This window comes from Cavia porcellus, unplaced genomic scaffold (assembly GCF_034190915.1).
Source record: "Cavia porcellus strain 051 isolate PalLab524CR breed Dunkin Hartley unplaced genomic scaffold, mCavPor4.1 scaffold_28, whole genome shotgun sequence".
NCBI classification, from domain to species: Eukaryota; Metazoa; Chordata; class Mammalia; order Rodentia; family Caviidae; genus Cavia; species Cavia porcellus.
In genome coordinates, this window is record NW_026947511.1 from 51,203,444 (window position 1) to 51,229,490 (window position 26,047).

The 26,047-nt window shown below is 53.6% G+C and overlaps 3 protein-coding genes across 4 annotated transcripts; 2 read left to right on the forward strand and 1 right to left on the reverse strand.

Moving 5' to 3' along the window:
- Positions 1-205: 205 nt before the first annotated feature.
- Positions 206-12,270, forward strand: Slc44a4 (solute carrier family 44 member 4). Of its 2 annotated transcripts, XM_003473958.5 has the most exons (21): positions 206-311; positions 1,581-1,629; positions 2,323-2,396; positions 2,488-2,566; positions 3,857-3,956; positions 4,031-4,153; positions 4,351-4,411; positions 5,563-5,647; positions 5,721-5,804; positions 6,315-6,553; positions 6,631-6,730; positions 7,512-7,604; positions 7,725-7,827; positions 10,192-10,445; positions 10,539-10,633; positions 10,720-10,823; positions 10,917-10,990; positions 11,437-11,507; positions 11,601-11,695; positions 11,775-11,859; positions 12,038-12,270. In XM_003473958.5, exons 1-21 carry the CDS (start codon positions 278-280, stop codon positions 12,157-12,159), a joined length of 2,124 nt encoding a protein of 707 aa, XP_003474006.2. In that variant the 5' UTR covers positions 206-277; the 3' UTR covers positions 12,160-12,270. The 2 variants fall into 2 exon arrangements, with proteins under 2 accessions (XP_003474006.2, XP_013012429.2); XM_013156975.3 differs by lacking the exon at positions 206-311 and having other exon boundaries at positions 1,514-1,629.
- Positions 12,271-12,551: 281 nt separating this feature from the next.
- On the forward strand, positions 12,552-16,371 carry Neu1 (neuraminidase 1). The gene is made up of 6 exons (XM_003473745.5): positions 12,552-12,804; positions 12,977-13,169; positions 14,241-14,503; positions 15,145-15,327; positions 15,460-15,682; positions 15,761-16,371. Exons 1-6 carry the CDS (start codon positions 12,697-12,699, stop codon positions 15,985-15,987), a joined length of 1,197 nt encoding a protein of 398 aa, XP_003473793.2. The 5' UTR covers positions 12,552-12,696; the 3' UTR covers positions 15,988-16,371.
- Positions 16,372-16,956: 585 nt separating this feature from the next.
- LOC134473755 (lysine-rich nucleolar protein 1-like) lies at positions 16,957-26,006 on the reverse strand. The gene has a single exon (XM_063239161.1). It carries the CDS (start codon positions 21,650-21,652, stop codon positions 20,393-20,395), a length of 1,260 nt encoding a protein of 419 aa, XP_063095231.1. The 5' UTR covers positions 21,653-26,006; the 3' UTR covers positions 16,957-20,392.
- Positions 26,007-26,047: the final 41 nt, after the last annotated feature.

Consider the following 26,047-nt stretch of genomic DNA (forward strand, 5'->3'; position numbering starts at 1 on the left):
CCTGGGCAGGAGGGTATTGGCAGGGGGACACCCCAGGGACTGAGTGCTGTGAAGTGCCACAGCGCTTTCCAGTTGGCACTTGCGCCTGCTGGGGCTGCAGCCCCAGCTCTGGCCCCCAGCTCCCCTTGCCCACTGTGGTCCTGGAGCTGCCAGCACAGAAGGAGGAACTGCGCGCCAGGAGCCGGGGGTGGGGCCGTGACGCCTGGGGCGGGGCGGGTGCAGGTGATCGGCCAGGTCTCCCTGACTCCCGGGCTCCAGTCACTCCGGAGACCGAGCCATGGGGGGAAAGCGGAGCGAGGCGGAGGCGCACGGTGAGACTGGGCGGAGGCCGGGCTGGAGGGTGGGTGGCCTGGCTCTGCGGGCCCTGGTAAACCCAGCGTCCCAGGTGGGGAGGGCACAGCCAGGTCCTGCCGGAGGCCGGGAGTGGCTGGGGCTGCTTTGTGGGCTGAAGCAAGGGTCGGGTTGGGCTCCTGGCTTTGGGTCCCTGAAGGATGTAGGGAGAGGTTTTCAGGCCAGGAGTCCCCAGGGCCCCTGAGGGCAGAGCCGAGCAGACAAAGACTGGATGGAAGGTGGAAGAGGTGGGGTCTCAGCAGGAAAAGCAGCATGGGACTTGGGGCTCAGCGACTGCAGCACCTGCAGCAGGGAGGGATCGAGGACTGGGAGCCATCTCGTGTACTTGGAAGAAGGGCCAGGTGTGCTGGAGATCCTGATTTCAGAGCCGGAGAGAAGGGTCCAGCCGGCTGGAGGGAGCAAGCCAAGGGACAGGATGGGACGGGACCCAGGATGGGACCCAGGACAGGATGGGAAGGAGCTGAGTAGAGCACCTCGTCCAAACTTCCTGGAGTGGCTCTGGGTCAATCATTGACCCTGCCGGGAAGCTGGAGCTGAGTGGGACAGAGTCCATGCACCTGAAGGAGCTACCCACTGCTTCCAAGGCTCAGCCCTCGCCCTCAACGCAGTGTCCACACAGGACCCTATCCTGGGCCCCACCTCCTTCCCGTGTGTACCCAGGGAGTACCAGGAACAGGACGTGGCCACAGCCTCAACCGCCAGCGGCTCAGGTGTCACTGACGCCACCCAGAGCTCTGCTGTGGTTTGGGGACTGAGATCCCTTTGCTGTGGAGTCTGCACGCGGCACCCGCCTCCCCCTCAGCCCTGTATCGGTCGATGCCCTTGGCCCCAGTTTCTTTGCCCTTAGCCTTGGGCCGGAGGGTGGAGGGAGCACCTGGAGCCGTCCCAAGAAGCACGGTGACCTCCCCAGGGCTCTGGGTCCCCCATGGTCTCACGGAGCAAGCACAGGGAGAGAAGGACAGGGACAGAAGGGAACCCCGCATCCAGCTGCAGGGAGCCTCAGGAGAAACTGCCAGGGTGAGAGCAGGGGACACAGCCTAAGGTTTGAGCCAGAAACCCAGAGAGGCCCTGTGCCCACCTCCTGCCTCCCGGCTGAGCTCTGGCTGGATCTGCTCCCAGTTCCCTCTCCTGCCGTGCAGGAGGCTGAGACCAGACCAGGCGGGAGGACCCAAGGGGGATGTGTGTGACATGGGGTGATGAAGGGTCATTCTCCCCTTCTGGGCCCTCAGGGAAGCCAGCCCAATATGACCCCTCCTTTCGAGGCCCTATCAAAAACAGGTGAGTTCTGGCGCTGCCCCGGGGCGGGGGTCCTGGTTTTCCTTTATACTTGTGGAAATATTAGTAAGACACTTCTGCCACAGTGGCACACAGCTGCAATCTCAGCACTGGGGAGACTGAGGGAAGAGGGTCTTGAGCCTGAACCACACAGTGAGACCCTATCACAGGAAAAAAAAAAAAAGACCTGGAAAAATTCCTGTTCAGGGAGAGTGGGTGGCCTGCTACGGGCCGGGGACGTTTTGTTTCTGGACTTGAGCGCTAGCTACATAGGTGTGTGTTTGGGGAAAGCCCACCCACCCCAGCACTCATGGGCTGTGCTTTCCTGTGCGTGATCCTGGGAACTCCAGGACTTTGCACATGCTAAGCACAGATCCTACCATGTTGCCGCACCCAAATTGTGCTTTTCCATGTACCTCAGAAGAAAACACCCACCCAGAAAGATGGCACATCCCCATCCCTCTCTGCTTGTTTTTTAATTTTGAGGCCGAGTCTCACTAGGTCACTCAGTTGCCCAGGCTGAGTTTGAATGTGTGTGATCTTCCTGCCTCAGCCTCCCAGAGTGCCAAGATTCCAGGTCTGTCCCTCTCTGGCTCACTCTTGAGCATGCCTGACTCTCCACTCCAGCCCCTCCAGACAGTGCACCCACATCCCTCCCCAAAGTCTCCCCAGCTTGGGCTCTCGTTTCTCTCCCAGGGGCTGCACCGACATCATCTGCTGCCTCCTCTTCCTGGTGTTCATTTTGGGGTACATCGCCGTGGGCCTCGTGGGTGAGTTTCCAGTGGCCCAGAACTGGGGCTGTGGGGCAGGGGCTCCCCATCTCGGTCCACCTGTGACTCATCTGTGCATCCCTGTCTCCAGCCTGGGTGTACGGAGACCCCCGGCAGGTCCTCTACCCCAGAAACTCCACCGGGGCCTACTGCGGGGTTGGGGAGAACAAGTGAGTACTGAGGCCCCGTGAGGGACCCCCACCTGTGCCCCCCCATGCCACCCTGTGCCACCTCCCCCGGCAGAGCCGCCCCTACCTCCCTGACAGGCAGCTGCAGCACCCCAGCCTTGTGGCACAGAGGCGGCTGTTTGCATCCCCAGCTGTGCTAAGTTTTGGTTGCAAGGCATTGGGCAACTTCCTTAGTTCCCTGAGCTTCCATTTCCTGTACAAGGTGATTCACGAGTAACACCATCCATCCCCACATGCAGGAAATGTTCAATAAATAAGAAGCCCTGTCACATTTATACAGTGTTTACTATGTTCCGGGAGGCAGTATACTTTACACACACAAACTCCAAGGTCCATGAGATCTGGGTGTGGTAGGGCACACTGTAGTCCCAGCACTCTGGGAGGCTGAGGCAGGAGGACTGCAAATTCCAGCCTGGCCTGGGCAATTTATCTATTTAGTGAGACCCTGTCTCCAAAACAAACAAACAAACAAACAAACAAACAAACACCACCCACTGGGCCTGGTGTTGCACAACTATAATCTCAGCACTCGTGAGGCTGAGGCAAGAGGATGGCCTCAAATTTGAGGCCAGCCTGGGCTATATAGTGAGAGTTCAAGGCCTGCCTGAACTTCATAATGAGACCCTCTCGAAAAAAATATATATATACACACACAATAATAAGGGCTTGAAATGTGGCTCAATCCCCAGTAAAAAGTGAAACTAAAAATAAATAAAACCTGGCAAGATAGGTCCTATCCCCTCTCCCCCAGTGCCAGGGATGGAACCCAGGATCTTTGCACTAAGCTATAGCCCCAGCCTTTGTGTCCTGTTGTTTGTTTGAGATCTCACCATGTATTTCAGACTGGTCTTGAACACTAGAAAATCCTCCTGCTTTGGGCTGTGGAGTGCTAGGTCTACTGGGGTGAATCACCAGCCCATTTAAAACAGTTTTTACTCTAAAACATAGTTAGTTGTTAAGTCACGCAGACTGGGCTGCAGCTCTCCATTCTCCTGCCTCGGCCTCTCAGGGTGCTGAGGGCAGGCGTGTGCCACCACACCCAGCAGGAGCTGCTGTCATCTGACCCTAGACTGGGACGCGGGGGCAGAGCTGTCCAGGAGCGGGCACCCTCATAAAGCCACTAGGGGTGGCCTGGGCACTGAACAGGTGCTCGGAAAAGCCTGCCGGCTTCTCAGTGAGAGCCGGCCCCGCAGCTCTGGGGAGGCTGCCCTGCCGCTCCTTCCTGTCCCCAAAGATCAAGTGGGCTCTGAAACCTTGTACTCCTCCCCGTAGGGACAAACCCTACGTCCTGTACTTCAACATCTTCAGCTGCATCCTGGCCGCCAATGTCCCAGAGGCTGTGCAGAGCGGCCTCCGCTGCCCAACCCCGCAGGTCAGACCGCCCACCCACCTGCCTCCTGGCCCAGCCACAGGTCCAGCCCCTTAGCACCTTCTCTCGGCCCCCAGGTGTGCGTGGCCTCCTGCCCAGCCACGCCGTGGACCGTGGGAACAGATGAGTTTTCCCTGACGGTGGGTGAGGTCTACGGCCAGAACAGGAGCTTTTGTCTGCCAGGTGTGCCCTCCGATATGGTGAGCGTGGCTGCCAAGGCGTCCTGTCCTGGCCCACCTGGGGGGGGCTTGCTGCTGCGGGGGTGGCAGGGAGGTTGGGGAGGCGACTGCTGATTGGGCCCCTGGCAAGCGTGGGCCAGCAGAGCCTGCGGTGGTGTGGGATGATGGCCACTTTTCCTCCGTATGCTGTGTCCCCCCCTTCCCCTTCCCCACTGCAGAAGGTGCGGGACAGCCTGGAACAGGACCTCTGCCCCCGCTTCCTCCTCCCCTCTGCCCCAGGTGAGCTGCACACTGCCCCTCTGGCCGCACCTCCTCCCGCAGGTTTATTTCCTAAGAGGAACTGAGAGAGAGTAGTGCCATACAGCTCATCGGTGGTAAAACTGGGTGGCTGCTGCCAGCTCTTCATCTCTCTCTGCTGCGGGACCCCGCAGTCAGAATTCAGCACTTGAGCCAGGCACGCTGGTGCATGCCACTGAGCCCAGCACTCTGGAGGCTGAGGCAGGAGGATCACCATGAGTTCGAGGTCAGCTTGGGCTGCACAGTAGGTCCAAGGATAGCCTGGACTATGCAGCAAGACACTGCCTCTGAAAGGGACAAAAAATGATACACGAAAATCAGCATTCTAGGGGCACCTACTTCAGGCCAGACCCGGGGCCAGTCAGGGAGGCTGGGAGGTGCTTCCTGCTTCAGCCTGCATTCTAGGAATCTCAGTGGAGACATCAGAGATTGTCACAGAGAAAATGTGTGAAAATCCCATGAAATTTACAAGAGAGAATCCGGCTGAGTGGCGGGATCACAGCGATTATTTTCCTGTATGCTCTTCTTTTCAGTTGTTTGATTTGGTTTGGTAAACCATCTCACTATATACCCCTTCGTCTTTCCAACTGTAAAAGAAGTGTTTGTGTGTGTGTGTGTGTGTGTGTGTGTGTGTGTGTGCACACGTATTCAACCCCAGGGCCTCACACAGGCCAGCACTCTACCACTGAGCTATGCCCCAGCCTGTAAAGTTTTATTTATTTTATTTTATTTTATTTTTTTGAGACAGGGTCTCACTATGTAGTCCAGGCTGGCCTTGAGCTCACTTTGTAGCCCAGGCTGGTCAGGGTTTGAGTCCAGCTAGGCAGTCTCAGGCCAACCCAGCCACCTCTCTCACTCTGGCTTCCTCAGCTCAGAATGTAAATGACAGTGTCACTTGGGAAAGTTTCTAGGGTGGCAATAAATGGCTCTGTAGACAGGGGACAAAGGTACTCCAAGGACAGGGACAAATCTGGAGGAAGGAGTGGCCCTGAGTGGAACAGGGCAGGAGGCGAGGGTTTGGGGGGGAGGCGCAGGGAGTCAGGGAAGGTGGTAGGGAACATCCGACCCAGGCAGGGTAGGAGGGACGGAGGGCGACTGGCTCAGCCTCCACCCGGCCCCTGCTCTCCCCGCAGCTCTGGGGCGCTGCTTCCCTTCTGCCAACGACAGCTACAGCTTCATATCAGGGGAGGTCATTGGCAGCATGTCCCAGGCGGTCAGGTAGGCAGCGTCGCCCCCAGGCCTGCCCACCCCTCTGCAGCCCGTGGCCCCTCTGACCCAGCACTCCCCACAGCGGCCTCGTGGACAGCCTCAACGCCCGTGATATCAGCGTGAAGATCTTTGAAGACTTCGCCCGATCCTGGTACTGGATTCTCGTGTAAGTCTCCAGGTCGCCCCCTCGTCTTCCCTCCTCCTCTCCCTGGTCCACTGCCCCCAGTGCCAGGTCTGAACCAGGGTCTGCAGGTAAAGGACAGGGAGCTGGAGCTCAAAGCAGACCCAAAGCCAGGTGCAGTGGTGCCCACCTGTCACCCAGCCCTCAGGAGGCTGAGACAGGAAGGTAACTGGGCAACTGAGCAAGATTCTGTCTCGAATTTTTTAAAAAGGGGGTGGGGATGTAGCTCAAAGCAAAGGCCCTGGTGCATCCCACAGGACCAAAAACACCCAGGATGGATTGACTGATTTTTTTGGTAACGGGAATTGAACTCACAACCTCGAACTTACTAGGCAGGTCCTTGAGTCGCTGAACTGAGCCCCTGGCCCAACACCCAGGGTTTTTAAGGCAAAGGGGGTCTGGACGGGACAGCAGGTTGCAGGAGGACAGGCAGTGGGGACAGGAAAGGGAGGTGATCTAGGGGCGCTGATGACCCTCCCGTGTCCCGGCCCACAGTGCCCTGGGCGTGGCTCTGGTCCTGAGTCTGCTGTTCATCCTGCTTCTGCGCCTGGTGGCCGGGCCTGTAGTGCTGGTGCTGATTGTGGCGCTGCTGGCCGTGCTGGCCTATGGCATCTACCACTGCTGGGAGCAGTACCGCTGGCTGCGCGACAACGGGGCGCCCTCCCTGTCCGAGGTGGGCTTCACCACCAACCTCAGCGCCTACCAGAGCGTCAAGGAGACCTGGCTGGCTGCCCGTGAGTGTCCCCACCTGCCATCCACCCGCAGTCCCTACCAGTGCCCCGGCTGGCCCTGACCGCACTGTCCTCCGCAGTGATCATACTAGCCGTGCTCGAAGGCATCCTGCTGCTCCTGCTCATCTTCCTGCGGCAGCGCATTCGCATCGCTATTGCCCTCCTCACAGAGGCCAGCAGGTCAGCAGCTGCCCAGGAGGCTAGGGCAGGGGTGTGGGGGCTGCCAGGGAGCCCCAGGGGAGGAGGGCAGAACAGTGCTGTGGTTAACACAGCCAGGCAAAGCCAGGCATGGTGGTGCACGTCTGTAATCCCAGCACTCGGGAGGCAGGAGGGTTGCTGCAAGTTTGAGACGAGCCTGGGCTAAAAAGTGAGCTCAAGGCCAGCCTGTTGCAAAAGGCAAAAAAAGGGGGGTGGTGGAATGGGGCTCTAGCAGTCCAGAGGCCCTGGGTTCAATCCCCAGCCCCAAAACACAATCCTAAAAAGCCTGCTGAGAGTCAGCTCCTCAGCGTGCTGCTTCCCTGTCCATGTGGTAGCAGCTCTGGCCTTAAACGTTGCACAGAGGGTGGGATGAGCTGGGGCTCGGGGAGCACTGGAGTCCAGGAGCTGGCAGGCATCCAGGCATCAGGGAGCAGCAGCACCCTCCCTCCCAGGAGTCGGGAAATCTTGGGGGTCCTCTCCCCCACTCCCCCTGCAGCAGCCAGGTGGCCTCTGTGACCAGTGTCCTCCACAAGTCCCTTGAGCTGGGTGTACCCCTTTCATAGCCTTCATCAGTTCATCTGTGGGGTTCGTGGCCCGCAGCAGGCACTGCAAAGGTGTGAACCATAAAATCACTGCTCCCAGCCAAGGGAACAGAGACAGGCTCTGGCTAGGGCAGGGGTCGGTCCTCAGCAGGCCCCAGGAGGGGACAAGTGGCACTGCTGCAGGCTGGGGTTCATTGGATATTGGCCTTGTCTCCTGGCAGGGCTGTGGGACACATGATGTCAACCATGTTCTACCCGCTGGTCACCTTTGTCCTCCTGGTCATCTGCATTGCCTACTGGGTCACCACTGCTCTGTATCCTTTGTCCAAGGGCCCCTTCCGGAGCCCAAGGGGATGGGGGACAGGAGCAGTTCCCAGGGGTGGCCCGTAGAGATGCTGGGTGAGGGTGACTGCGGGTCCTTAACTCCCCTCTGGGTACCTGGCCACATCCGGGCAACCCCAGTACGTTTACTGGGCACCCAACACCAGTGCCCCAGGCTGCGAGACAGCGCCAGTGAACCAGACGTGTGACCCCATGGTAAGGAGAACTTGGTGAGCGTGGAGGAGACTCCATAGGATCCAGGGGACCGCAGGCTTCTCACTGTGGGGGATGACGAAGGCCTGGGTAGAGCCAGGGGCTCTGTAGCCCTACACAATGAGCCTGGCAATGCCCATGAGACAGAGCGGCGGGGAGGCTGGCCCAGGGCTGGGTAAGGACTTTGCTCCACCCTGGCCACCATCAGTTATGTCACCTTGGTCCACTGCTGTGTAAATGGGGTAATTACTCCAGAGAAGGTTAGATGATGTTGGGTACATAAAGTACTCAGCACCACATGTGCATTCTGATAGGATCATTTTGTTTTGTTTTGTTTTTCGAGACAGGGTCTCATTTTACGGTTCTGGTTGGCTTTGAGCTCACTTTGTAGCCCAGGCTGTCCTCAAACTTGCAACGATCCTCCTGCCTCAGCCTCCTCAGTACTGGGATCACGGCATGCACCACCATGCCCAGTGGCCCTGGGTCATTTTGCTTTGATTCTTTAAGTCTCCCTCTTCTAGAACAAGCCCAGGGCAGTGCTCTGGGGTCCTGAGGGAGGCGCTGCTATCCCAGGACCAGCAGCACTTGAATGCTGAGCATTCACCATTCACTGTCCTCAAAGCCATCTTGTCCTGTGGTCACTGCATCTGAGCTGGGGTCCAGATGCTGCGTTCAAGGCCAGCCTGAGCCACACAGTGGGCTCAAGACCATTCTGAACAATACAGCAAGACCCTGTCTCAAGAAAACAAAACGCACAAAAGCTGTCACCCACAGTGACTTACAAAACAGAAATTTCTGTGTGTCTGGTGTCTGGATACAAACTCAGGACCTCGCACTTGCTGGGCAGATGCTATTGCTGCTAAGCTGCATCCCCAGCTCACAAAGTTGGTTTTTGTTTTGTTTGGTTGTTTGTTTTTAACAGGAAATTTTTTTATTATAAAATGTCAAGAGCCAGGTATGGTCTGTAATCCTAGCACTCAGGAGGCTGAGACAGGAGGATTGTTGTGAGTTCAAAGCCAGCCTGGGTTACAGAGTGAGTTCAGGGACAGCTTGAACTGCAGAGTGAAACATTGTCTCAAAAAGACAAAAAGATAAAAAAAAAAAAAGTTTTAATTTCAAGCATCCACTCAGTTTCAGAAATCAGCAAGATTTGCTGAACCGGCTCAGTTTTCATTGGTGCATGTTCAGCTTTCACTGCAGACATTTCCAAACACATGCACCAGGAGGTAACAACACAATGTGTTCATTTTGGGTTGTTTTCAGCAGTGTAAATGCCAGGCTTTTTACATGCTGGGCAAATTCTACCCTGAGCTACACGTCTGGGGGTTAAGCACCCTGGTACTGGCACTGGCACTGAGCTTCTACCTGGTCCTTGAGAGATTTAAACAAATTCTGGATATCATGCCATTTCACATGTAGACATATCAGGGTGGACCCCATCAATGACTTTTAAAATTATAATGAGGAGCAGGAGCCCATATGGTGACCCATACCCATGCCTATAATCACAGCACAACGGGAGGTTGAGGCAGAAAAACCTTAAGTTCAAGCTCAACTTGGGCAATTTAGACAGATCCTGTCATAAAATAAAAAAATACTTTTAAAGGGTTGGGAGAACAGTCAGGGATATAGCTCTGTGGCATAAGTGCCTGCCTAGCAATTACAAGGTCCTGAGTTCAATTCCTGATACTAAATTAGTTAATTAATTTATTTATTTAAAGAGTTGGGGATAAAGCCGTGTGCAACTAGGGGAGAAAAAAACCATAACTAAGGCTGGTTGTATAGCTCAGTGGTAGAGTACTTGCCTAGCTATGCATAAGGCCACAGGTTTGATTTTCAGCAACACACACACACACACACACACACACACACACACACACACAGGCTTGCATAGCAAAACCACGTGCCATTGCCATAGGCGGAAAAATAATTTCTTAATATTATCAAATACCAAGTCTATTCAACTTTGGAGCATGTTGAGGGATTGTTTTCTTTATTATTTTTGTTTTAGTTTCTTTTTGAGAAAGGATCCCACTGTATAATTCAGGCTGCCCTTGAACTCACTATATAGCCCAAGCTTGTTTGTTGCCTACTCACAGCAGTCCTCCTGCCTCTGCCTCCTGAGTGTTGAAATTATAGGCATGCATCAGCATACCAGGCTTGGAAAGTATTTCCACTGAAGCAGCAAAGGCTGCCCCAGGGGGCCACAGGACCTTAACACACATGGTCAGTCTGCCAGGTGGCCTAGGATCTGTGTGGGTCCAGAGATCCGGATTCTGGGGTGCTCAGGTGATAAACTGCATGGGACTTGAACCTGGAGAGGAAGGAAGTGGGCCTGAGCCTACTCTGCCCTCCCTGTGATCCCAGGAACAGTCCAGGAACCACTCCTGCCGGGGGCTCATGTGCGTCTTCCAGGACTACTCTTCCACAGGCCAGGTGCAGCGCACCCTCTTCAACCTGCAAATCTATGGGGTCTTGGGACTCTTCTGGACTGTGAACTGGGTGCTGGCCCTGGGCCAGTGTGTCCTGGCTGGGTCCTTTGCCTCCTTCTATTGGGCCTTCCACAAGCCCCAGGACATCCCTACCTTCCCACTGACCGCGGCCTTCATTCGGACACTGCGGTGAGCCCTGGGGGCAGGACCTTGGGATCAGAAGCATGGTATGGTGGGGAGGAGGGCTTTAGGGCCAGGACTGCTGACTTAACTTCCCTGTAGTTACCACACCGGGTCCCTGGCCTTTGGGGCTCTCATCCTGAGCCTGGTGCAGATTGCCCGAATGGTCCTGGAGTACATCGACCACAAGCTGAGAGGTGAGGGGTGGCATCGGCATGGCCGGGTTCGCGCTGGGCCCCAGGGCAGAAGAGGCCAGGGGCTGAACGAGCTTCCCATGTCCCAGGAGCAGAAAATGCGCTGGCGCGCTGCATTATGTGCTGCTTTAAGTGCTGCCTCTGGTGCCTGGAAAAGTTCATCAAATTCCTGAACCGAAACGCGTACATCATGGTGAGTTGAGCATGACAGCCCACGCCTCTGCTCGGTGTCCTGGGCCCAGGCACCCGGGACTGCTCAGAGCGGCAACCCTGGCTTTGCCCTCAGATCGCCATCTATGGGAAGAATTTCTGCGTCTCAGCCAAAAATGCCTTCATGCTGCTCATGCGGAATGTGCTCAGGTGAGGCCACCGCATCTGGAAGCTCAGAAGCCTGCAGAGTGCCCTCCTCCGCTGGCCCATCCCACCAAGACTGGCCCATCCAGAGCGAGGCCTAGCCTGCTGCACCAGCACTCAGAAGGGCCCTGGTTTGCATTAATAATGCTCTGCAGTCACTGCACGGAAATGTGAATACTTCACACTTCCCACCTATCCCTGCCAATTTTTTGTTTGTACATTTTTGTTGCTACTGACGATCAAACCCAGGGCCTTTGCACTCAGCAACATCCCCAGCCCTTTTTAAATCTGAGCGAGGGTCTCTCTTGTCACTAAATTACCAAGAGTCACACTTGTGACCCTCCTGCCTCAGTCTCCCTGAGTGCTGGTAGGGATGACTTCAAGGTCCACCCAGATGTCTCTGCAAATTAGGGCGCCAGTTCTGCTTTCAGTGCTTACAATTTCCCGAACAGGGTGGTGGTCCTGGATAAAATCACAGATCTGCTGCTGTTCTTCGGGAAGCTGCTGGTAGTCGGAGGCGTGGGTAAGAGGCGAGCCCAAGCCTTCCAGGTCGGAGGGGAGGGATGTGGTGAGCTCCGAAAAGAGGGCAGCGATGACTTTGCCGGTTCTTCTGCAGGGGTACTGTCGTTCTTTTTCTTCTCTGGTCGCATCAAGGGGCTGGGTAAGGACTTTGAGAATCCCACCCTCAACTATTACTGGCTTCCCATCATGGTGAGTGTCCTCGTTTTGGCCTGCCCCATCCTGCCCCATCCCCAGGAACCTGCACTCAGCGGCCTCTGTTGTCCTGCAGACGTCTATCGTGGGGGCCTATGTCATTGCCAGCGGCTTCTTCAGCGTATTCGGCATGTGCGTGGACACGCTGTTCTTGTGCTTCTGTGAGTGATCAGTCGGGGCCTGTAGCGAGAGCTCCGTGCGGGATCCGGGGCTGCGGGGCTGCGGGGCTGCGGGGCTGCGGGAGCCAAGCTCGAAGGCCAGGGCTGGGGAAAAAGGGAACGGGGATCCAGGGAGCCTCAGGCGGGCTTGCCCCGCCGCTGACCATCTCTCCGCGCGTAGTGGAGGACCTAGAGAGGAACGACGGCTCGCGCGAACGGCCCTACTACATGTCCAAGAGCCTGCTGAAGATCCTGGGCAAAAAGAACCAGGCACCGGCGGCGAACAAGAAGGGGAAGAAGTGAGCGCGCCGGGACCGCGCCCCTGCCATGCCCAGCCGTACCGCGCCTGCGGTACACATCCCAAATGCATAGTGATTGTAATAAGAATTAAAGATTGCTATTTTTGTGTTCTCAGGAAGTGTGTTTTCTGGCTCCTTGACACGCCTGCAAGGCCTCTCGCGCCGGCCTCTTTAAAACCTGCCCCGCCCCCGTGACGCGCGCGCCAGATGTCACGACCAATCGAAGGCTCATCCTGGATGAGCTCGCCTTCCTCACCAAACCTTCCCCAATAGACTTTTGCTATCCTGGTCACGCGCTCCCGAGTGTCCCAAAAGCCCAATAGGAAGAGCAGACTCTGAGACGCTAAGGGCGGGAGACGGACGCCTGCATGCGGAAGGGCCAATCAGAGTCGCGGAAGTGCGGCGAGGGCTGTCAAGGCGTGGGGCGGCTTCTGAGCGGTTTAAAGAGCCAGGTCAGCTGACCGGCCCCAGGCAGTCACCTCCCGGCGGGAAGGTGCCCGAGTTATCTGGCTCCGCGCGACTGGCTGGTGGTGGAGTCGGCATGCCGTGCTTCTGCGAGGGCGCGAGATTCCGGGCGTTGGCCGCGGTCTTTCTGTTGCTCTTGTCACTGGCGGGGCTGCAAGCAAGGGCTGAGAACGACTTCAGCCAGGTGAGCGCGCCCGCCCGGCTAGTGCCTCCCGGGCCGCCGCTGCTGCCTCCGGCCCAGCCCCTCAGGGTCCCCGCTCCGGGCCACGGAGCCCGGGTCGGAGCCTCTGCCCGGCGCGCGAAAAGAGGCAGCGGCGCTTGCTGACCCGCGACGCCTTCCCGCTCCTCCCGCGCAGGTGCAGCCCCTGGTGACCTTGGAGCAGCTGCTATGGGTGAGCGGCCGTCATATCGGTGCCGTGGACACCTTCCGCATCCCGCTCATCACGGCCACCCCGCGGGGCACACTGCTTGCCTTCGCCGAGGCCAGGAAGATGTCAGCGTCCGACGAGGGCGCCAAGTTCATCGCGCTGCGGAGGTCCACGGATCAGGGTACGGAGGCGCGGGGGTCAAGAGAGCCCGTGCAGGGTCTGCTGCGGGGGTCCTCACCGGCCCCGGGGCCTGAGGGTCCCCCTAGGAAATCTGAGGCCTGAGCCGTTCCGGATTGCAAGAGTTTGGAAAGTGTCAGGCGAACTAAAAATATTCACTCGACAGCCTTCCCCCTCCTATCCGGTGGTACTGGGGATTGAACCCAGGCCTTTGCATACTTGGCAAGCGCCCAGTTTGTAAGCTGCGCCCACTCGCCCTCAGCGAACATTGACTGAGCACCTACATTGGAACAGTGACTATTCTGGGTTCTATGAATAGACAGACTTCGTTTAATGACCGAGTCAGGGTCCTGCGATTTGGTCGAGGGCCGAATTGATCGCTAAATGAGGAACTGCATGTAGAATGCCTGTCACAACATTCAGAACAAAGAAACGGTCAGAGGAAACGCTAACTTGATGACTTTGCTTTTGTTTGCATAGCTCATCCCTGCAGTAGTGTAACACAGAGCTGAACATAGCACCCCGGTAGCCTGCTGGGCGGTACAAAATCACAGTGCTGAGCTGTAGAAGCTGCCACTGTGAGGCCTCTCACGGTTCTATGTGGGATTCGGAGCTGCCTGGCTGCAGGTCTGAGCAGTTGTTAACTAGGTTAGGTGGTCGTTAAATGAGGGGATCTGTACAGCCTGAACAAAACATGCCAGGTCGCTCCCTGTGTGGAATTTCCACTAAAGGTGTGTTTTTTATGTGGATGATGATGGAATAATGGAGAAAAGCAAAATGGCAAGAAGTGTGGCGGGGAGTGTCAGTGTCTGGTTGCGTTTAGAGGTGACGTGTGAGCAGGCCATAGCTAGGCCATGCTGAGCCCTGGCAGACGAAAGTACTGGGAAATGTGGCAGAGGCGGCGCCCCGGGATTACTAGCATTGAGGTCAGGGAGGAAAGAAAGGGCTGGGGTCTGGGCCCTGGTGCCCTGCAGGACCTTGTGTCCCTGAAGGGAGGCGGGAAGTTAATGACAAACAGTAGGAAGTGCACTCCAGGGAGCGTGCTCTGTATCTCTTCCCATTTTACGTCTCCCAGGCAGCACCTGGTCCTCCACAGCGTTCATCCTCGATGATGGGGAGGCGCCCGACGGGCTCAACCTGGGGGCGGTGGTGAGCGACTCGGAGACAGGAGTCGTGTTTCTCTTCTACACGCTGTGTGCCCACAAGTTCCACTGCCAGGTGGCCTCCACCATGTTGGTGTGGAGCAAGGACGACGGCGTTTCCTGGAGCGCACCCCGAAACCTCTCCATGGATATCGGCACTGAGATGTTTGCCCCTGGCCCGGGCTCTGGCATTCAGGTCTGTCTGGGAGGTGATGGGCAGAGGCGCTGTCGTGAGGAGACTGCTGCACAGAGGGAAGGTCCGGGAAAGTCAGCTTTCCTGTTTGGGGTGGGATTCCTGGGAAGCTGGAACTTCACTGCTGCCCCTGGTGGGCCTTGCCAGCAAGACTACGGAGAACACTGCGCGGTGCCTTCATGGAGAGTAGGGAAGGGGGGCCCCTCCTTTGGGCAGACTCTAGCCTGTGTCCCGGTATGCAGCGGTGTGGGTGAGCTCAGGTCAGCTTGTGCCCGTAGCTGGGCACAAGTCTAGCAGAGCATCTTCCATGTCCCAAGGAACTTGTAGCAAAGAGCTTACTTAATTCTGGTGGTTGGTTAGGGGGACTCTTCAGAGACCCTCAGTAAAAAACAGAACTGATCTGGCCTATAGTCCCAGTACTCTGGGAGGCTGAGGCAGGAGGATGACAAAGGCAAGTGCCAGCTGAGCCATTTGGAGTCTGTCTCAGAAAAATTAAAAAGGCCTTAGGGCTTGGGCTCAGTGTAAAGACCTTGGGTTCAGCCACCCAAAAGGAAAGAACTGAAGGGGGTCAGATGGGTCCTCACACGTGGGAGGAGGGGACCCCTACAGCATCCCCCTCTGACACTCAGCTCCCCTTCCCCCAGAAAAAGTGGGAGCCTCGGAAGGGCCGGCTCATCGTGTGTGGCCACGGGACGCTAGAGCGCGATGGGGTCTTCTGTCTCCTCAGCGACGACCATGGTGACACGTGGCGCTATGGAAGCGGGATCAGTGGCATCCCCTATGGCCAGCCCAAGCTGGAAAATGACTTCAACCCCGATGAGTGCCAGGTGAGGCAAGCATGGAGTGTCCTGCACCCCGCACCCACACTCGATACCTGCCCTGCCCTCGGAGCTGCCACCCACCGAGTTCTGTACCCAGCCTTGGCTGCCCTTACCCTGAGGCCTGGTTCTCTCCCTCAGCCCTATGAGCTCCCAGATGGCTCGGTTATTATCAATGCCCGGAACCAGAACAACTACCACTGCCACTGCCGGATCATCCTGCGCAGCTATGACGCCTGCGACACACTGAGGCCCCGAGACATCACCTTCGACCGAGAGCTCGTGGACCCCGTGGTGGCTGCAGGAGCTTTAGTCACCAGTTCGGGGATTATCTTCTTTTCCAACCCAGCCCATCCAGAGTTCCGTGAGTACCGGGAGCCTGGGGGGCTGTTGAGAACCCTCCCCACCCTACCCCTGCCCCTGACCCTGTCCCTGTGCCCAGGAGTGAACCTGACCCTGCGCTGGAGCTTCAGCAATGGCACCTCGTGGCAGAAGGAAAAGGTCCAGCTGTGGCCCGGGCCCAGTGGCTACTCATCCCTCACGGCATTGGAGGGCAGCAGGGCTGGGGAGAACCAGGCGCCGCAGCTGTATGTGCTATACGAGAAAGGCATGAGCCGCTACACCGAGAGCATCTCCATGGCCAAGGTCAGCATCTATGGCACACTCTGAGCCCGGCCTCGACGCCGGTGGAGCCACCCTCCGTGGGACTCTGAGACTCTGCAGAGTCAGCTGCTCTGCCCTGCCGGAGAAGCTGCCCCACAAGGGCGAGGAGAGCACTTTCTTCAGCCACGCCAGAAGCGCCGCCTTGCGATGCCCTCCAGTCTGGTGCCTCCCAGGTCGAGCCAGATGGGGCTGCACAGCCGTGACTGTGAACTCAGGGAACCAAGGGGCCAGGCTTCTTCTGACCCAGCTCCAGCTTTGGATCAGGGTCGGTGAAAGTCAGCGCGGGCCAGATGTTTGGTTTCAGGTCAGGAACTAGCTACACTACCCTCCCTCTCTATTTATGGATCAGATGTTTATAATGTGACAGTTTTTAATGAAAAATTATGAGCACTGGTAGTGTCTCTGTGGCTGTGTCCACACACATCTTCCTGTCTGAGTTCTCCGTGTGCTCTCAGGAGACCGGGATGAGTGTCGGGAGGCAGTGGGCATGCTTACAGCTCGGCAAGGCTCGGGTCAGCAGCACAAACTCTCCTCTCCCTTTCTCATTATCTCTCATTGCAAAAAACAGGAAAAACAAAACACATGGATTTTTCCCCCCTCCCAGCACTGGGTATTGAACTCAGGGTCTTCCTGCTGGGCTCCATCCTTACTTCTTTATTTATTTATTTTTTTGAGACAGAATCTCACTAAGTCACTGTATGCCCACACTGGGCTCTAAATGATATCTTCCTGTCCCAGCCTCCTAGAGTGATGGAATTTCGTGTGTGTAGTGCCATGCCCAGCTCAAGGTGCTCTTCATATGCACATCAAGGGGGTGAAGGGGGAGCTCCATAAAGTGTCCTGAGCCTGGCAGGTGGAAGAAGGCTGAATCCTGCCTGTGATTTCACCATGAGTCTGAGACCAGCCTGGGCTACAGTGAATTCAGAACTAGTCTAAACTGGTTTTTTAAAAGACTATTTTGAAAGTTTCTGTTTGTTTGTTTCTTTGATTTTTTTGAGTTAGGGCGTTGCTGTTAGTTCAGGCTGACCTTGAACTCACTGTGTAGCCCAGGGCCTCAGATTTGCAGATTCACCTCCCGGATTACAAGTGTAATCTCCTGCCTCAACCTCCTAGAATGCTCTCCTCTGTTTTCAATGCCACCAGTCAGTCATTTGTCCTGTGGAAAATTGTACTGAATTTGTCAGGTTGTTTCCATGTGTTGTCTAACTTCTTCCTTCCCTTCTGTTTCCAGTCAGTAAACCTCTAACAGTTTAGCTGGATTCAGATTCCACTTTGGAGTAGCAAGATTGTATTTTTTTACCTCACTTTTTTGAGACTGGGTCTCACTAGCCTAGGCTGGCCTTGAACTCACAGCGATCCTCCTGTCTCAGCCTCCCAGCACTGGAATCACAGGTGTGCGCCACCATCCTGGCTGTGGAAACAGATTGTAAATGAGACTGAACAGGGGGTTCAGGTGGCCCCAACCCCATCCCGTGCATTTCTACCATCAGCCTCCAAATGACCCATGAAGCTTGCTTGATTCGGTTATTTCATGAGGAGTTGCAAAATAGTGATTTTTAACTTCCATTCTTGCTTCCTCATTTACTAGCTGGCATCCTGCAACAGGGAGCCTTCACTTATTAATACAGTTTGGTAATCCTGAAACAGGGTTTGAAAGGAAGGATTAAGAAACAGGTGTGGTGGCGCATGCCTGCGATCCCAGCACTTAGATGGCTGAGTCCAGAGGATCTTTGAATTCAAGGCTGCCCTAGGCTACACTGAGATTTTTGTCTCAAAAAAAAAAAACAAGGGCTGGGGATTTAGCTCAGCGGCTTAAGGACTTCCCCGGTATGCACAAGGTCATGAGTTCAATCCCCAGTACCTAAAAAAAACAAAACAAAACAAAACAAAACAAAAACTTCATTTCCCCGTAGATTACCAGCTCTCAGGGTGCAGCGGTGTAATACTTTGCCTTGGTTCCTGAACCACATTACCCAATGGGACACTAACAGGCCAGTCCATGGGCCTGCAAGCAGCATGGGATAGGCTGGTGCACTGGCACACACCTATCATCCCAGCACTTGGGAGGCTGAGGCAGGAGGGTCACTCACTGCAAGTTAGAGGCCAGCCTGGGACACACAGTGAGATCATGAGTTCATAGCCTAAATGACACAAGGAGACCCATCTCAAAGTTTAAAACACTAGGACCCCACCTCATTCCTGCAGGTTTTGTCTCTACCCAGGGCTGTGGGGTTTTGAAACACTGGGTAGGCCTCCAGGAACGCCCTGCTAGTGCTGGATCTTGGAACTACACCCCACACACCCTGAATAATATATTTTTAAAATACATTTTTATGTTTTATTTTGCTTTTGTTGAAACCACATTTTAAACTAAGTGTGGACACATTCCTGTAATCCCAGCTACTCTGGACACTGAGGCAGGAGGATCTTCAGTCCTGAGCCACTTGGGACAACTTAGTGAAAGCCTGGCTCAAAACGGAGAGGCGAGGCTGTAGCTCAGCGCGCCCTGGGTTCAGTCCTAGAAAAAGAAAAGGGAAAAATCCTCAGTGGGTGCCTAGCTTTGGGCTGGTTTGTTCTGGTTTGGTTTTGTGACACAGGGTCTCACTGTGAGGTGCCTGAACTCAGTGTATGCTGGCCTCAAACCTGTGGCTTGATCCTCCTGCCTCAGCTTCCCAGGGGCTGTGATTAAAAGGTGTAAGCCACACGCCCAGTTTTATTCTTGATGGTGCAGAAAAATAAGTCTCTGGAAAATTCCTAACCCAAGGTTTTCCTTCCTTCTCAGGAGGAAGTTTTGTTCCTCTTTCCTTCTCAGGAGGACTGCAGGTTCAAGGCCTGCTGGGGGTAATTTAACAAAATAAAATTTTAAAAAGGACAGGTGTAGCTCAGTGGTAGAGAACTTACGTAGCATGTGCAAGGTCCTGGGTTTGATCCCCAGTACTGAAAAAAAGGAGGAAGAATCTGGACCCTGTTCAAGCTTTGGTGGAACTGTGCCAAAATCACCTCCAGGAGCCTCAAATCCACAAACCCAGAACTTAGTGGAACCACATCTGAAGCCAGTACATCATTTATGAGTTCTATTTATGAACTGTAATTTTTTCTTGGGACGGGGTTTTGTGATGTAGTTCAGCCTGGCCTTGAACTATGTAACCCAAATTGACCTCATACTAATGGCAAACTCTCCTGCCTCAGCCTCCAGAGTGCCGGATTACAGGTGTGTACCACCACACCCAGTTTTATTTACTGTACTTAGGAGTGTTCTGATGAGCTTAACAGGGAAAGGAAGTTCCTTTTATAGACCAAAAACTACTGAAGAAAGCAGAAACAACAGAGAGCAAACCAGTGTTTCCTTGTGAGGACTAAGGTCGAGGGACTCTTTCATTTAAGAATAGTGTGACTTCTGAGCTAGAAGGGTCACATGCTCGAATCTGATTTTGGGATTCTTGGAAAAGTTGAGATTTCAGAAGTTGGAGGTGAGTATGCAAAGCTCCCAGGAGGACCTGGTACAGAGAGAACACTGCCCAGGAGGCTGAGTGAGGTGGTGCAGCCTGGAATCCCAGCACTGCGAGGCTGAGGCAGGAGGATCGCTGGAGGACATCCGGGGCCATGGTGAGTTCAAGGCTGACCTGAACTAACAGTGAGAGCCTGCCTCAGACAAAAACTAAGGTTTTTTTTTTTTTATAATGAAAGTGCAATAAAATGTATTTCCTCATGTTAAAAAAAAAATCAGAAACTGTCCAGGATCAATGCCTGTTTCTTGCACCTGTTCCTTGGCCATACTTCCGGTCACACACACACACACACACACAAGTTATCAAGTTAAGTTTAGGGCCAGGGATTTAGCTCAGCAGCATAAGCACCTGTCTGGCGAACGCTATGTTGTAAGTTCGATCCCCAGTACCAAAAAAAAAAAAAAAAATGCATAGTTCTGGTCTGGGACCAAAAGCCCAGGGTTGCCAGCTGGGTGGGTTGAAGGAGGGCATCTGACAGGGTCAAAGGGACCAAGGGGAAACTCCTGGATGCATGGATATGAGAAAGGGAGCAACCATTTCCTATCACTACTGGAGGTTTTGTTTTGTTTTGTCTTTATGTAGTCACGCCGGCCTTGAACTCTTCATGTAGCCCAGGCTGGCCTCAAACTCCCAGCAGTCCCCCTGCCTCTGCCTCCCAGGTGCTGGGATTACAGTTGTGTACCTCGATGACCCACTTCTCTTTAGAGATGTTTTCTGTCAATTTGTTATACACGTGATACTCTTTAAAAAAAAAAGAAAACAATGAGTCATTTACCCTGCCTTCTCTGTACGAACAGCTCAGGTTTTTTTTTTTATATTTTGGTGTTCTTTTTTCCTTTTCTTTTTTTTTTGGGGGGGGGGTGGCAGAGAAGCCGAGTCCAGCGCCCGGTTGTACTTCCAGCTCATGGCCCGGTCATAGCCCTGCTGCAACTTCTGCTGCAAGGTGTCGGCTGCTGCCTTGCTGAGGGCACGTTGGGCCTTGCAGGCATACCAGAGGAAGAGGTGAATGAAGGGGACAGATTCTTAAAGCCACCCATAAGTTTGAGAAATTTCAGTTTCTGTTCCTTGCTTTTAAAATCTGCAGTATCCCACTGGCCAACTGGGTTCCCGTCCAATTCCTGGGTTCCTATGCTTCTGTCTTGCCTGATTCCGATCAGTCTCTCTTGCAAGGCCTTTCGCCTCGCCTGGTCTATGTGTGTCTCGTCCATGTTGCCTTTCTTCTCCATCACCACTTCCAGGTCTGTGTCTGGCTCCTCCTTCCAAGGCTCTGCTGCTCCCACATTCCCTTTTTTCTTCTTTTTCTTCCTTTTCTGAGCCAGCTCAACAACTGGCGGTTCTACTTTTTTCTTAGCCTTTGTTTTCTTCTTCACTGGGTCTGTAGGGTGATCTCCTATTGGGATGTACTCTAGAACCTCAACTCTGGCGGGCTGCTGCTTTTCTTTCCGAGGGCTGGTCTCCACTGACCCAGAGAGCTGGGAGTGGCTTAGTTGGGAGTCTTCCTCCTGGTGGACTTTCTTCTTCTTCCTTTTCACTGTTCCACTGTGTTCTGTGGATCTGCCCTTCTTCCGCTTCTGTCCTAAGGTCGCCTGCTCCTCGGCCTCCTTCCCCACTGTGTGTCCATACACAGCACCTTCCACCTCACACAGCAGAGTCCTGGCTGAGCAGGCTGCGGTATCCTGGGACTTTTTTTCTTTCTTGTGTTTTTTCAGCTTCTTGCCAACTCTGATTGCCTCCTCACCTTGTCTGGGGTCGGGGGAGGTCTTTAGCTCTGAGCTCTTTGATGTGGCCAAAGGCAAGGATTTCCTCTTCTTTTTTTTCTCTCCACTGAAGGACTCCAAGTAGTCACAGGTCTGTTTCCTGGAGCTGGGTGATTTCTCTATCTGTCTGACTTGTGATGTGGGCTCAGATTCTGGGAGCTCCCCACAAAGGGTGCTGTGGCCTGTCTTTTTCTTTTTTTTCTTCACCAAGGGTGTATCAGGTGCATGCTCTTGGCTCACAGTCCTAGAGGGGGATGTGGCCCTCACAGGAGATGTACCAGCAAAATAATTCCCATCATTTATAATTGAATATTGAGTCTCTGGCTCTTTCACTACCTTTTTCTTCTTTTTCTTTTTCTCTGGGAGCCCAGGGCCCAGGTCTACTTTCTGGGTCTTGGTGATCATTTCTGCAGGAAGAAAAGCCTTTTTTCCTTTTCTTAATTGGTACCGGGGATCGAACTCTCGACCGAGTGCTTGCAAGGTAAACACTTATGCAACTGAGCTAAATCCCCAGCCCCATTTTTTTTTTTTGTTTTGTTTTTTTTGAGACAGGGTCTTACTATCTAGTTCAGGCTGGCCTTGTACTATGTAGCCCAGGAGGAAAATCATCCTGCCTCAGCTTCCCAGGCAGTAATGTGGAACTACTAGCATGCCCAGCTAGTATTGCCTTGTGACAAGGACATTTGGGCCCTCACCTAGTTTGTTGCCTTTTATGTCATCAGGTGGCTGGGGCACAGGGACTGACACTGTAATCTTCACTGCCTTTTCTGCATTGAACATTTTATGGCCAGCCTAGACTCTGACCGATTCCACCTGCCGCTCACCTGACTAGGCCCAGTAAACTTTAAAAGGCAGCAGGAACTTTAACCCCTGGGATATGTTTCCTTATTCCTTGGAGAATAAACCAAAGGCAGTAATATGGAGCCGGGGTCAAGGCCCTGGGTTCCATCCAGCACTGAGGACAGGAGAGTGCAGGGTGCCGCGGCGGACGGTGGACCACCCTGCTCGGCAGCCCCTCTGAGCCACTGCCACCCTTCCTGCTTCCTCTGCTCAGGGTCTCGGATGGAGTCTTCTTTCAGCTCAGAGCCCTCTGTCCAGCGGTCTGTGACTCAGCCATCATGTTCTGCTTGTTTCTCTGAGCCAGGGTCTCCTGTGCTGCGCAGGCTGGCCCAGCCTCCAACTCAGTGCTGCTCCTGCCTCAGCTCCCCAGGGCATAGCGCGCCACGCTTGTTCGGTTCTTCCGCATTACTTTCCTTTTCAGATGTCTAACAGTCTTCCTATGTGGCTCTAACTGACCTCAACCCCATCATCCCTCCACCACAGCCTCCCCAGTGCTGGGGTTACGATGTGCACCCCACACCTGGCTCGCCTTGTTTTTTGGTGCTGGCATGGAAGCTAGGCCTCCGATGGGGCCAAGCACCCTACTCCAGAGCTGCGCCCCAGGCCTCTAGTTTTTATTCCTGAGACCCACCGGCCTCCTTCCTCTCTTGGTTTAGAGCATATGCCTCTAGCCGGGGTCTCGATTCCCCGAGTCAGCTTCGATTCACAGGATACTGCACCTGCTAGCTGCTCCCCTGGGACCGGGTTTCTGTGCTGTGATCCTGGTGCGGCTTCACAACCTCTGTTCTCTAAGGAAGCATGTGTCCTGTGGCTTTGGCACTTGCTCAGCCCTTTGGACATCACAGGTCCCAGAAACATCACTGTTTTGCTCCTGAGATTGGACCTATGAATTTCAGCCCCAGCATTTTAAAGTTTTTGTTTGGGGTGGGTTTGGTGTGGCATCTAGAAACAGGGCCTCACTGTAGCTCAGGCTGGCCTCAAATTCAATGATCATCCTGCCTCAGCTCCCCAGTGCTAGGATTATAGGAGTGTGCTGCTAGGCCGTTATTTCTTTAAAAAATCTTTAAAACTAGTCTGATGTGGTGATGCACAACTGTAATCTCAAACATTCTAAGAAGCTGAGGTAAGAAGATTGTAAATTCCAGCCGAACCCGGGCAATTTATGAAGACCTTGTATCAAAATAAAAAACAAAAAAGCCTTGAGGATGTACCTCAGTGCAGAGCCCCTGGGTTCAATCTCCCGTAACAAAACAATACAGGCCTAACCCCAGTGCTAACCTCAGCACTCAAAAGGGAGAGGCAGAATTGTGATAACCTGTCCTCAAGACACCAGTAAACCGTAACACTACAGCCAGGTATGGTGGCACATGCTTGTAATCCCAGCAGTTGGGAGGCTGAGGCAGGCGGATTCCTGCAAATTTCAGACTTTGCCTTAAGAACAAAAAACAGAGCTGGGGATTTAGCTTAGTGGCATAAGCACATGCTTGGCAAGCCAGAGGTTATGAGTTTGACCCCCAGTGCAGGAAAAAAAAAGCTTTAATGAGGTGAAGTACATGAAAAGCAGTGCACAGAACTAAATGCTAACTACATGGTAGTTGCTAAAATGAGACAAAAATGCCACCTGAGAGCCAAATGCAATGTGCTTGGGACCTTCTATCATGACACACAAGTCTCTGGGTCCCACCCCTAGTGTCAGTGACAATACAGAAGCCCACAGAATAAAAAGGGCAAGTCAAATTACACCCTACCACACCCCTCTCAACTCTGCAAAAGTTAACTGTGTGACTTCTGATATGTCCAAGCAGTGTCTTGCAGACAGGAAGCTGACAAAGGGGGGATTTTGTGTCCATTTTTTCTTTTAAGACTGCGTCTTACATAGTTCAAATTCACGTTGAACTCAGTATAGAGCTCGGGTGGGCCTCGAACTTGAAGCAATCTGCCTCCTGAGTGCTGGAATGACAGGTTTGTGCCACACCTGGCTAAAAATGCCTATTTTAAACGACCATGTTTTAGAGATCAAGTTCCACAAAATAGGACAAACTCTAAAGTTCTGGGGACATAGCAACTGATGACTTCAGCCTGACTGCAAAACAGTGCATTTTCAAATGAAAAACACGTGATAGCAGGCTTGAGCCAGTAATCCCAGCATACCAGGTGGCTGAGACAGGGTGGGGGAGCATGGCAGATGTTCCCATGGTCTGGAGCCTCCCATACATCCATCTGGCAGCTGCGAACCATTGGGGTTGTCCCATACCACCTGTGTGGCTCAGAGCCACCTAGAGACATGCAAATTACAGCCTCATCTGACCTATTGTGATTGCTGGGCATGGTAGTGCATCTGAGATCCCAGCACTAAGGAGACTGACGCAAGAGGACTGATGCAAGCCTGAGGCCACCCTAAACTACACAGCAAGAGGCAGGCTCTGAAACTAAAAGTTAAAGCTCTTTTTTGCTAGAGGGCAGGGATCACACTGGAAATGTGCTGTAGGAACATGTACATAGTTCCTTTCCCATGTGGTCAATGCTAGTCCAAGTACTAAACACTGAAATATACAGAAGACTAGAGAAATAAATCACATTTAAGTTGGGAGCACATAAGCTAGAAAAACACATCTAAGTTGTACACTGTTACAGGCTCCCTCTGCTCTGGGGAGAGGACAGCTGGCTGTCCACCTGGTTCACCGAGCAGCCATCTGTTCAGCTCAAGCGCTACAAGGTATCGCAGCACTCACTTTGTGCTGGGCAGGGTTCAGTGCAGTGCAAGTGGTTTGAAACCAGTGTTACGCCGTAATTATTCTACCACTCTCACTGCATCTAACTTGTAAGTTAGAACGTACCAATAAGGAAAAAACCCCACTATACAGCATTTGTTTTGGGCACCCACCAGGAGTCTTGGGTCCTGCCTAGCAAAACTGACAGTGTTCAGCATGGCAGTGCACAGATGTAATCCCAGCATTCTGGGAGGCTGAGGCAAAAAGACCTCAAATTCCAGCCCAATCTGGTAACTAAGAATTTGTGTGTGTGTCTCCCCCCCCCCCCAAAAAAAGAGCTGGGGTCTTCAGCTAAGTGCCAAGACCCTGGGTTCAATCCCCAGTACTGGAGAGTATTAAAAAAATCAGGCACATGCTTATAACTCCAGCACTTGGGAAACTAAGGAGACCAGCCTGAACTGTAGGATGGGACCCTGTCTCAAAAAGACAAAACAAAACAAAAACAGCTTTCATGCCACTGTTGCTTACCTAAGAAACTATCACTTAACCAACCACTTTTTTCCCTGGTACTGGAACTCAAGGCCTTTGCATTGAGATGTATCTCCAGTTTTGTTTTGAAGACAAGAGCCCAAACTGCTCAATTGCCCAGGCTGCGAAGATCTTCCTGCCTCAGCCTTCCAGAGTGCTGGGACTATGGGCATGTCCCACTATCCTAGCTGAAACATTTAATTTCTTTGGTGTTGGGTACTGAATCCAGTTCAAGAGGATGCCTAATTTGCATGACACTGGGTTTAACACCCCAGCAGAGTGGGGGTGCGGGAATGACTGGGATACAGCGCAGCCCTGAAGTTGTCACCCTGTCAGCAGGGTAAGCTGAGCTTTACAGAACTGTGCATCTGCATCTGAAAACTTCAACGCAACTTTAAGGGGATGCAAAAAGCAGGTACAAATGTACACAGAACACGAGAAACCTAAACACCCCCAACACACATTCTTATGTGCCAGCAGTCACCTGTCAAACAGCAGCATTGAACAAGTACCAAGTCCTTCCCAGTCACAAGGCTATTTATGTGCCACAATACAGGTCACCGGAACGGAAAACCTTAAATGCTGTGCTGTCAGTAACATGCAGTATAGCAGCAGTTGTCAAAACCTAGAAATTCTTAAGGTCAGCATTAAATATGCAAAATAAATTGATTTTAGCATTTTCACGTGGCAATAAAGCACACCTGGAGTTCAATCATAATGA